Source organism: Nilaparvata lugens, chromosome 13 (assembly GCF_014356525.2).
Source record: "Nilaparvata lugens isolate BPH chromosome 13, ASM1435652v1, whole genome shotgun sequence".
In the NCBI taxonomy this organism is placed as follows: domain Eukaryota; kingdom Metazoa; phylum Arthropoda; class Insecta; order Hemiptera; family Delphacidae; genus Nilaparvata; species Nilaparvata lugens.
Window position 1 is genome coordinate 10,326,224 of NC_052516.1, and position 13,145 is coordinate 10,339,368.

Genomic DNA, 13,145 nt, shown 5'->3' on the forward strand with positions numbered 1-13,145 from the left:
TACTACTGTAGTGAGGTCCACGTTATAATGGCTGTATTTGATGATATCTGTAATATTTGATAATATTTTTTGTTGATTAATTATATATTTCTATATTGTTAAAAAAACGTTCTGGTAATGTTGTGGAGCTAGAAATGGGTTGCACTATTTGCTCTGTTGAATGATAGGCAAGGATAGCAACACCAATGTTGATCAAATACTGCCATTATAACGTGGACCTCACTATACAATTTATGGACTTTTATCAACTTGAGGAGCCTAGAGATGGAGATCCATCTCTTTATCCTACTGTATCTACTGAAGAATATAATATACACCATTTTTAAAAAACTTAGTGCCGGTTGCACAACAGCCGGTTAAATTTAACTGTGATTAATTTTACAAGAACTAATTAGAGGAGTTTTTGAAAAGTCGGCTTCTCTGATTTGTTCTCGTGGAATTAATCACGATTAAAATTTAACCAGCTTTTGTGCAACCGGCACTTAGTATTTAAAATATGTTTGAGGAGTTGAGAACCTAAGGATTCCTGTACAACAGGTGAAACGGCCTTTACTAATAGTAAACAGTGAGTCAACACTCTTTTAAGGTCATCACACACCCAGCTACGTGTAGCTATAGTGATGTCCACGTTATAATGGCAGTGTTTGGTTGGCAATGGTATTGCTATCCTTGTCCATCATTCAACAAAACGGATAGCGCTATCTCTTTCTCGCTTTGCTCTGTTGTCAGAATGTCAGATCGTCTTTTAACAATGTAGAACTAATAATTAATTAACTAAATATATTATCTTAGTTATGAAAATTCTTTATGAAATTATTGAAAAATAATAATTTCTTGTTTTATAAAATATAATTGATTATTTTAAACGAGAATGAACCGTTAATATTACAATAAACCTGTATCAGCTACCGTCTGTAGAAGGCATTGACAAGACAGAGAGAGGATCGGCAACGTTGTTCTGCTATCTTTCTCCACTGCCATTATAACGTGGACCTCACTATAATAGTAAACAGTGAGTCAACACTCTTTTAAGGTCATCACACACTACAATAGGTCTTCGGAAGACGTAGTCGTCCTATCTGCCAATGTTAAATCCAGGCTACGCAATCTTTCCCGTTCACACCAACGTAGTGTAACTTTGAACTTTGAGAGATATGACGGCTACGTCTCTCGAAGAAGTATCCATAGCTACACGTAACTGGGTGTGTGATGACGTTGAAAGAGTGTTGACTCACTGTTTACTGTTTACTATTAATCAACTTGTCTAATCGAATTCCGAGCTACACGTAGTAGCTACCTGGAAAGTTTATAAAGAAATTGTGTAAAATATGAGAATAACTTCGTGAATCTACCAGCATACCTGTTCAGAAGTTGAATAGACCTATCTGAAATTTTCATAACCACTTTAAATAAAACAAAGTCTACAAAACTAGTAGTATTTTTGTTATTTGTGTTATTTCTTTCTGCATTAGTTCGTATTATTTTTTTAAAATTTGTATTTGTACAATTTGTATTGTAAAGGAGACATATTTGGGGAAACCCGTTGTCTCCATTGTGAATAAATACATAAATAAAACATTTGGAAACGGTGTGGAGTTGGAAAAGGATACATCTGCTTTGTTTGATGACAGACAAGGATAGCAAACCGATGTTAATGAGATGCTGACTGTGTAGCTTGAATCTCACTATGTCTGGTTTTTTATGATAAGATTTCCAAACAATGCCAGTATTAATTGATAGGTTTCAAACATTGTATTGTATTCAAACAAGCCAGTATTCAAACATAGGAGGTATTCCAAATTCACAAGGCGGGAAATGTTTTCATTTTATTTATTTATTTATTATTTTTACAAGAGATGCCTGACCGGGAGAGAAAAACTTAGGATAATCCGTCTACTATTTCTCTCTCAAATTTACATTACAATTTGAAAGTTTGAAGTAGGGTTATGATTTCACTCTTCTGAAATTTAGTTCATTTTCAAATGAACTAACAAAAGTTGTACTTTGTTGAATTTCATTGATTACGATATGTAGCTAAAGTAAATAAAAGAATATAAACTCTTGAGGATTAAGATAAATATGAGGATTTCCTCGGTGGGTTCTGAGCTTACCGTAACTATAATATTATTTCATTTCTCTTCTAAATCGTTTGGAGGATATTAGCGTTTGGTAAAACATTTATAGACTTCATTTAATTCATCAATATTCGATTTTCAATAATTTCTCATCAATCTGATTGAATTTTAATTGATTATTTAATTTTTAAATCATTGTATTGCTCTCCCAAATCGTTTGGAGGATAATTAGCGTTTGGTAAAACATTTATAGACATCATTTAATTCATCGATATTCAATTTTCAATCATTTCTCATCAATCCAATTAAATTTTGATTGATTATTTAATTTTTAAATCATTGTATTGCTCTCCCAAATCGTTTGGAGGATAATTAGCGTTTGGTAAAACATTTATAGACTTCATTTAATTCATCAATATTCAATTTTCAATCATTTCTCATCAATATGATTGAATTTTAATTGATTATTTAATTTTTAAATCATTGTATTGATCTTCCAAATCGTTTGGAGGCTAATTAGCGTTTGGTAAAACATTTATAGACTTCATTTAATTCATCAATATTCAATTTTCACTCATTTGTCATCAATCTGATTGAATTTTAATTGATTATTTAATTTTTAAATCATTGTATTGCTCTTCCAAATCGTTTGGAGGATAATTAGTGTTTAGTAAAACATTTATAGACTTCATTTAATTCATCAATATTCAATTTTCACTTATTTGTCATCAATCTGATTGAATTTTAATTGATTATTTAATTTTTAATCATTGTATTGCTCTTCCAAATCGTTTGGAGGATAATTAGCGTTTGGTAAAACATAGACTTCATTTAATTCATAAATATTCAATGTTCAATTATTTCTCATCAATATGATTGAATTTTAATTGATTATTTAATTTTTAAATCATTGTATTGCTCTTCCAAATCGTTTGGAGGATAATTAGCGTTTGGTACAACATTTATAGTCTTCATAAAAATCATCAATAATGAATTTTTAATTATTACTCATCAATCTGATTAAGTTGTAGTTGATTATTTAATTTTTAATTATTTCCCAGGTCACCAGCCATGAAGTCTTTGACGCTAGATCAGCTATGCAATCTGCTGAAATACGTTGTTGCAAGGATGCTTGCATATGAGGGGGTAAGTGTTGTACAAAATTAAAAACTACCTAACAAACTGAAAACTTGACCAACTGAAATCTTGAATATAAAGAAAATAAAAATCTCAGTAGTAGAAAATGGCATAAATGTCCGAAACATGTTGTGATAAAATATTTCAAAAAAAGGGTACTGAGATTTTTATTTTCTGTATATTTATATTACAAGTAGCCCTATACAGAAAAGAGATGAAATCTTGAAGAATTTAAAATAGGCCTATATGATATATCATACTAGCAGGTAACCCGTGCTTAGTAAGGGTCTAATTGAAAACTTGACCTACTGAAATCTTGAAGAATTGAAAATAGGCCTATAACCATCCTCGGTGAATTTAGAATCTATATGCAAAATTTCAAGTTAATCAGTCCAGTAGTTAAGACGTGATGATGCGTCGTTCGTGAATTTACTATGCCGTACTAAGTACTTAAGCCAGTTCTTTCCTTTAGTATAGTATAGATGAATTTTCAAACTTCATTCATTAAAAAAATTCGACTGAGTCACTGTCGATGTTTTAGAACTGTTCCATAATGAGATAAAAACACACATATATTGTCAAATTCTACACTGTTTTATTTGGCACAGGACCATGGTTTAGGGATCACACAGGTCACATTTTCAAGCTAAACCATATTATTATTATTATTATTAGCGAATGACTTTGAATGGTGGGGAGACTCAAGGGTAGTTCCACCTCGCCATATATAGTCCAAAGTTCCCTAATGGGAAACCGGACACTATGGTTATAGTCAGCACAATACTTTAAATTTACACTTTTCACTTCGGAATTACGTTCATTTTGATGTTAAAAAGTCCAAACATATACAAAACCAAAACAAACCAAAGCTAAACAAATCAGCTGATAGTTGCAGTGATAGTAGTTTTAATTTTTCTGCTCAAAAATTTCAAGTTTATCTCAATATTATTGAAACTTTCGGATTGTTTAGTGTTATTTCCGGCTCTTATCAACCCTTCGAAATTCAAAATTCATCAGTCATATCTTGAATACGTATTCTCTGAGTGTTAATCTTTGGTGAAAACAGAAATTTTAAACTTAACGTCACTTTGGACTATTTATGTGCCAAAATCAAGGAATTGAAGAAGTTTTGGGCAATTGCCTGTTTCTCTTTCCAAATATCGTGTTTGTGACTGTTCTAATAAATAAATAAACCATGATCCTGTACCAATTAAAACTGTGTAGAATTTGATATATATGTGTTTTTATTTCATTCTTCAATTGAGTTTTCTGTTTATCTGTGTATCAGATTTCAACTCATCTTTCTATTTATTTTTTATAACCATTCATTTATCCAATAAAGCTCCAAACAATGACGTCATTGATATCTGTTTTTTTTTAGTTGCGAATTTGTTAAAAAGTGAAAGTGTGTACATCTCTGTGGTCAGATGCTTTTTCTAAACTGTCAGCGTTAGCTAAATGGGAAGCATTCATTTTGTTTATTAGAGTTGCTGTCATTTTAAAGTGAATCTCACTAAATAGAGTAGACGTTCTGCATTATTGTGCAATGTTAAAGGTGATATTATATAATTCACAAGACGGCTTCGTCAGAAGTTGAGACGTTCCGTTCACATAAATTTAACTTGATTGAGATTCTCACTTGAAAGTGACGGCATTTCTTACAAATTACATCAGTGTGTCCCATTGTTAGCAATTGATGCTAAAAGTTTGGAGTGGAACTCAGTATAAATAAAGAATGAAACGAGTTTGAGTCTGAATAATCAATTGCTGTTTGTGGATGAAAGTGATACTGTAAAGTATTTTGAGAGACTGATTCTTTGAAAATTTAACTTGATGAGATTCTCACTAGAAAATGCCGGCGTTTCTTATAAATTATAGCAATGCGTCCCATTGTTGGCAATAATTATCACAGTTTGAAGTGGAACTCAGTATAAATAAAGAGGAAATTTGAGTTGTCTAAATAACCAATTTATCATTGCTGTTTGATGATGGAAGTGATAGTGTCAAGTATTTTGAGACTGAATCTTGTATCACTGTAAATAAAAAATGAAACTTGAGTTTGAGTCAAAATAACCAATTTATCATTGCTGTTTGTTGATGAAAGTGATAGTGTCAAGTATTTGAGAGACTGAATCTTTGATATAGTATTGGATTTTTATAATCTTTGGAGTATTAGAAGGTCAAGAATTAATAAAGGTCAACAAAATATTTTCGTAGAATTAGAAGCCAAGCAAATGAAGTTCTTATTAAACACTATAGTGAGGTCCACGTTATAATGGCAGTGGATAAAGATAGAAGAACAGCTTGGCCGATTCTCTGTCATGATTATATTTCTTCATTGTCAAAAACAGATTTGGCATCGTTGCAGAGCTAGAAAAGGATAGTACTACCTGCTTTGTGGAATGATAGACAAAAATAGCAACATTAAAGTTAATCAACTACTGTCATTATAACGTGGACCTCCTCACTATAGTAACCGTGCCCGGTAGGATTTAATTAAAAACTTCGTAAACTGGAAACTTGACCTACTGAAATCTTGAAGAATTTAAAATTGTCCTTAAACCATCCTTGGTAAATTAAGAATCTTTATGCAGAATTACAAGTTGATCAGTTGAGTAGTTGAGACGTGATGATGCGTCATTCGTGAATTTCCTATCTCGTACGTGTATAAGCCAGTTCTTTACGTTATTATATCATAGATTATTGAATTTAATGGTTGATTCATTGAGTGAGTTGATGATTAGCCAATATATGATCGCCAACGTTCTAAACGGACAGGCAACCTAAGGAGGGAAAAAGAAGAAGAAGAAGAAGCAGCAGAAGAAGATGGCAATTAGTTGATGGATGATTACTTGAGTTGTGAGTTGAAATAAATTAAAGGTGAAAGTTTCAAACTACCAAAACGAAAACTAAACTGAAATTTATTTAGCCTACTTATTTAAATGAAAACTACTTGACATTGTGAAAACTTCAATTTATTTTAGAGTCTAAAATTGTTTTACAAAATCATAGATTTTGATACTGTAGTGAGGTCTACGTTCTTATAATAGCAGTGTTTGATCAGCAATGGTATTGCTATCCTTGTCTATCAAAAACAGATAGCGCTATCTCTTTCTCGCTTTGCTCTGTTGCTAGATCGTCTTTTAACAATTTATTGAGACTTGGCTATATGTAACTTCTATGTTCAACTGACCCAATAAAAACTTGAAACTTGAATGTAGAGTTGATCATTAATTAACAAAATATTCTATCTTAATCATTAAAATTCATTGTGGAATTATTGTAGAATATAATTTCTTGCTTAATAGAATATAATTGATTATTTTAAACGAGAATGAACAGTTAATATTACATCAATAAACCTGTATCAGCTATCGTCTATAGGAAGTCATTGACAAGACAGAGGATCGGCAAAGTTGTTCTGATATCTTTCTCCACTGCTATTATAACGTGGACCTCACTAAAGCAATTCGTTTCCATTCAAAATAGATATCTACCACAACAGAACATCAGTTCCATAACAACACAGAAAAGTAATTTACTTCAAAAACAGTTTTAGTGAAAGTTTGTCTGTGTATTTTTCTTGATTGTACTTGTAAGATTTGCGGTTCTATATTTATTTTAAATTTATGAATGGAACAAAAATCTACAGATGGAAATTACTGAGATATTGCAATTATACAAATGCTAATGAATCGATAATTATTATTAAACGAAAATCCTAATTTAAAGCTGTAAATCACCCCAAAGACTTCTGCTACTGCAAACATGAATAATAATTATTGAAACAAAAATCCTGCCAAGTTATTTCAAATTCAATAGATGTAATATCATGTTATCAAATGTGGTGAAATGTTGATAGAAGTCATGAAAAAATCATGGATCAATTTTTGATGAATTGTAATAATATTAAATACCAAAGAAGAAGAAGAAGAAGAAGAAGAAGAAGAAGAAGAAGAAGAAGAAGAAGAAGCATGATAGATAGTCATGCCATTTTAATTGAGAATATAATTTTTATAAATGTTTGGTTTCCTCAATAACTACTAGTAGTTCTGTGAACAGTAGACCTCACGCAGTATTCTCATCCACAAGTACCTGATTGAAACTATAGACCTTATGGAAATACAGCAATAGACTGGCTTCTCCACACATCTGTGTAATCACTTGTCAGCTGATTTATGATGAATAATTCTATAGTCTGATTTTTACTCTGATATTGGCGTATGAAGGAGGCTCTTTTTTCCTTTTATATTATCCTTGAAATGCAAAATTTCCAAAAACCTTGTATATACGTCGACGCGCAGTTAAAAAAGGAACATAGCTGTCAAATTTCATGAAAATCTATTACCGCGTTTCTCCGTAAATGCGCAACATATAAACATTTAAACATTAAGAGAAATGTCAAACCGTCGACTTGAATCTTAGACCTCACTTCGCTCGGTCAATTATCATCATCATCATCATCATCATCATTTTCGTATGATGAGTGATTAATCCTCATGAAAATTTACAATTCTGAGTGGATAAAATACGGTATTTATTTAAAATATATATTGACTTATGAGTCAATTAATAAATCATAAACTAGCATTAGGCCTACATACAGAATTGTCGTTTTCAAGTAATTTTATTTAGTTCATAATATAAACAACATCTGAAGTGAGTTGGTTTCTCAGTAGAAAGTAAATAAAATTGAACAATAGTGTTACAATAGGCCTACCAAATATAGCGATTCATCAATTTCGTTTTATTACAATACAATAGTTTGATGTGTCTGGAATAAGACGAATATCAACGTAGATAGGCCTATCGTATTTTTTCCTTTATGGCTACTTTTGATTATAAATGAACATATAAATCTGAGTACCTTTTTTAAAATTATTTAGTCACGACAAGCTATGCTATGAATGGCATAACCGAAATGTTATGAATGGCATAACCGAATGTCGTGACTAAATAATTTTAAAAAAGCTGCTCATATTTATATTTTTATTTATAGGCCTATTGTAGTTTCAAGCAACCATGTTATACTGTTCATATTGAAACGTTGAAATAATGAACTCTGTAAAATTACACTAGAATTCATTGTATTTCTTATTTTCTAACAAAGATCTTCATGAACTTGGAACCTTAAATACCTATGCTAATACTATTTTAATCCAACTTCTATTTTACACTTGTTTAGAGTAATAATTTTGCCAAGTTTAAAAATATTACAAAATTTACTTTTACTATTTTTGTCTTCAGATACACTGATTATCAACTTTGTTTCAGAAATTCGTTCTCTTCAGATTAGTGTTAGTTCAATGGAGGTCACAGAATAACGCTAAGAAGTTCATTTATCACCTTTTTTTGTTCAATGATCTCAAAGTTTTGAAACAAACCGCTAATATTATGGTACTTTCGAATGAGTTGTTGATATTAGGATGTTTCAAACTCAGTATTCGAACATTATCATAGATTCAGAACTGTAGATTAGTGGAGACCTCTACTGGATATAGGTTATGGAATAGGTAATCTATATTTATTCATTTTTTTACAATGAAGTACAGATTGAGAGAGAAAAACCAAGAAAACCTTGTGTTATTTCTCTCCAAATTTAGGTAACATTGTCCAAATGAGGTTATGTCTTCTAGTGGATACAGACAGAGGTTATAAAATAGGTACCTAATCTATATTTATTCATTTTTTTACAATGAAGTACAGATTGAGAGAGAAAAACCAAGAAAACCTTGTGTTATTTCTCTCCAAATTTAGGTAACATTGTCCAAATGAGGTTATGTCTTCTAGTGGATACAGACAGAGGTTATAAAATAGGTACCTAATCTATATTTATTCATTTTTTTACAATGAAGCACAGATAGGGAGAGAAAAACTAAGAATACCTTGTGTTATTTCTCTCCAAATTTAGGTAACATTGTCCAAATGAGGTTATGTCTTCTAGATTTCTACAAAATTTTCAGTCAAAAAATATTTATATATTAGATCACCTTATTCGCCCTTTAGGTTGAAATAAAGGCAGCCTATCTATCTTATTCCATTAAAAAATCAGGTCTTACACCCTAGCCCTTTGGACATGCTATTGTTATGAACATAGCTTATGAATAATTATTAAACGAAAATCCAAATTAAATTCTGTGAATCACCCTGAAGACTTCTGCTTCTGCAAATATATTTTACAACAGGGTAAACAGCCAGCCATATGGAAATTCGATGAGCATAAATGCAATATCTCATTACGGTAATTTGCAACCATATCTTAAGAAATTAGATTATTATTTAATATCATATTGTATATTTTATGGAAATGAAACACTTAATTTGAACTATTGAGCAAGATATATTCTATTAAATAAAAATACTAAGAAATTGTCAATGAGAGATTGACAATGGTGTAACAATCAAGTATCAATAAATCTGTGGTTTTTGACAATTTCTTAGTATTTTTATTTAATATGAATCATTACCACAATATCAACTTCTCAACTACACAAAAAGCAAAATGATAATATTTGATCTAATCTAATATGAAAACTGGAAACTGTTACAGTAGCTTATGAGCCGTAGGTGAATGTATGGTTTTTAATATCCTAGCTAAAAGATTTGAAGCATAATATTCATTTTCCAATATGTGATAATGTGATCAACATAAATATGGTAGTTTAGATAGAACATGGATGTATGTACACATTTTAACAACGATTATTTTTTGTCTGCAAAGCATCTTCTATTATATATTCTTCTATTCTATTCTATTCTACTGAGGAAGATTTTCGGCAATATATATTTTCATTTATTTGCAATACAAATGAGACTAATGTAATAACATTGGTAGATAAAATAATAAGGTAGTCCTTATTTAGAGGTTTGAAACTCCCTTTGTACGATACAGTAGAGAAATAGGTTTATCGATTCGACATTACTTATTTCATACAGTAATTTTTTAGTTGTTTAGATGCTAAAAGAGGCGATAGGGTCACCAATTAGCTGATGCCTGTGCCACATTTAGAATAAGAAAGCAGTGTTTGGCGGCGGAGGGAGGGAGAGTGAGAGGGAAACGATAAAGAAAAGGTTGAAAGAAGTGGGCCGATGAATGTCTGTGGGAAGACAAGGAGGGAAGAAGGCTGGTCTTTAGACTGCGACGTTGCCAGATTGTGCCGAATTGAGTACGTGGTTCAGAGTTCTGTTGAAACGGTGTTGCAATTTTGTGTCGCGGGCTGCGGGGTGAGAGGAGGCAGTTCAATGCAAGAGAGAGAGAGAGAGTAATCTGCGGGTTGAGAGGATGGGAGTTCAATGCAAGAGAGAGAGAGAGAGAGAGAGTAATCTGCGGGTTGAGAGGATGGGAGTTCAATGCAAGAGAGAGAGAGTAATCTGCGGGTTGAGAGGATGGGAGTTCAATGCAAGAGAGATAGAGAGAGAAATAGTGGGCTGGCTAGATCGGCATGGTAACTACTACAGGATAAACTCTGACAAGGACTTTCCATCTCAATAGGTCGTTGTTCCACTCTATGTCACATAGACTAACTGAACAAAAATGTTGGCCTTACATTTATTCTCAATTGCTGTATCTGGTTTTATTTATTTGCGACTGTAGAATTGGCTGAAAAAATTGTCTGAACATTTATTCTCGTTTACTGCGTCTGGGTTTCCCAGCTGTAACAATTATTTATTTATTCATTTTTGTGGATACAATTCAAATTCATTCATTTGCCATAAAATTATATACAAATTAATAAAATAAATATTCTCAATTACAATATGGCACTACCGGCAACGATTATATTATGATCATTGTTGTCTAATTTATTTATTTATTTATCTATCACATTGTGTACAAATACTTAACATGAGGAAAGGCACAACAGGCTCATGTCCAAAACTGTCCCATTTCCAATTTATACTATACTGTCCAAATCAAAATTTTGGTTATGTCACTTTCACTTTTTAAAATTCAATTTACGCTCTTCAATGCTTAGATAAACAAGCAAATTTTGAACCAAATTTATACTATTGGAGTCTAAAATTAAAAAAATCTAGAACAGTAACTTAATAATAATCCAAAAAGTCTAAATTTTCAATGAAACTAGAAATTTCATAATAATTTAATTATTTCAATATAAATGAAAATATAAGTCTGAGTTCAAGTCAAGACTTAAAAATGGCATCAACTTTGTAGGTAGCCGAAAAATGTCGTGAAGAAATAATTTTAAAAGGGTACTATTTTTTAATTTTTAAATTTATATTTTGTTTTATAATCAGAAATAGCCATAAAGAAAAAATATAATTATTTCAAACATCCAATTAAAGCTATATGGATAGAACTAAGTTGATGATTTACAAGTCAACATTTTTACTTTATGACCTTATTTTGTAATCCATAACTGAAGTCTTCAAGACGTAATCTTGAAAAAAGAAATTGATGAAATTATAGCCATAGAGTTATAGAGGTCATGAAATAACCGGTAATATAAACAAGTTCATTGGTCTCACATTTATTTCCTTCATTTCATACGTTCTTATGTCTTACACCAAAAAAGTGTGAATAAGTATTTTATCTATTATTTTACTAATTTCAAAAAAGGGTACTATAATTTTTATAAATAAAAATAAGTACCCCGATTCGTTTTTTATTGAAGTAGTCTATTCAAACATCTAAAAAATTATGGAATAAAATGACACATGATATCGTCAAATTATTTGGAGTAATAAAACTGTAGAATTTGATGATATATGTGTGTTTTATTTCATTATGGAACGGCTCTACAACTTCGCCAGGGACTCAGTCAAATTATCCCAAAAAAATAGTTGGTTTTAGTTTTCACAAAATTAATGTATGAATTTATTGTACTATTATATGAATGTACTATTTTATAAATATTGAGTCCCTGTTCAGAATATTATAAAAATCGGAGTACGCAAAAACGACATAGTTCAAATTACAGAGTAATTCTAGAAAGTAATGAGTTACTGTCAACATAAATTTCTAGGAATACAGGTAATCTCAAGTACTTGGAGATATATAATATGTTGAAGTACTCATTCCTCTGTAATCTTTGGTAGAATCGTAGTTGATTGAGTAACCATGATTCAAGAAAGAATAAATAAATCATTTATTCGTTGGTTCATTTTTACTTTCCTTGCCCTATCACCATAGGTAAGGAAAGTATTGCTTTCCGAAAAAAATTAAGGTACCCAAATTTCTAAATTTCTATACGTTTCAAGGTCCCCTGAGTCCAAAAAACTGGTTTTTGGGTATTGGTCTGTATGTATGTGTGTGTGTGTGTGTGTGTGTGTGTGTGTGTGTGTGTGTGTGTGTGTGTGTATGAGTGTATGTGTGTCTGTGTACACGATATCTCATCTCCCAATTAACGGAATGACTTGAAATTTGGAACTCAAGGTCCTTTCACTATAAGGATCCGACACAAACAATTTCGATCAAATGCAATTCAAGATGGCGGCTAAAATGGCGAAAATGTTGTCAAAAACAGGGTTTTTCGTGATTTTCTAGGAAACGACTCCAACGATTTTGATCAAATTCATACCTAAAATAGTCATCGATAAGCTCTATCAATTGCCACAAGTCCCATATCTGTAAAAATTTCAGGAGCTCCGCCCCATCAATGCAGATAGAATCCCAATTATCAGGCTTCAGATACAATTGAAACGAAAAAAATCAAGTGGAGTAGATTGAGCATGAAAATCTCTACAATTAATGTTCAGTAACATTTTCACCTAAAATTGTAAGTAAGCTTTAAATTCGAGAAAATGTGATTATTCAATTGCAAATTATTGTTGATTCTATTAAATCATTCACTATGAAGAGATAGCAGACCTCATGTGTGTCTCCAGCGTTATTGCCCTGTCACCATATGGCTCAAATCTTCGAATAGTAGACTTGAGATGCGCGGGAACACTAGCGTCAGGTGATCAATT

The 13,145-nt window shown here is 31.3% G+C and overlaps 1 protein-coding gene across 7 annotated transcripts in view; it reads left to right on the plus strand.

The window, feature by feature from the left end:
* The window catches only part of LOC111062131, a 108,180-nt gene that overhangs the window by 50,086 nt on the left and 44,949 nt on the right, over positions 1–13,145 (plus strand). For all 7 annotated transcript variants that reach the window (XM_039439790.1, XM_039439791.1, XM_039439793.1 and 4 more), the window contains one exon: positions 3,137–3,221. In XM_039439790.1, the coding sequence (XP_039295724.1) occupies positions 3,137–3,221 (85 nt within the window). The remainder of the gene's footprint in view (positions 1–3,136; positions 3,222–13,145) is intronic.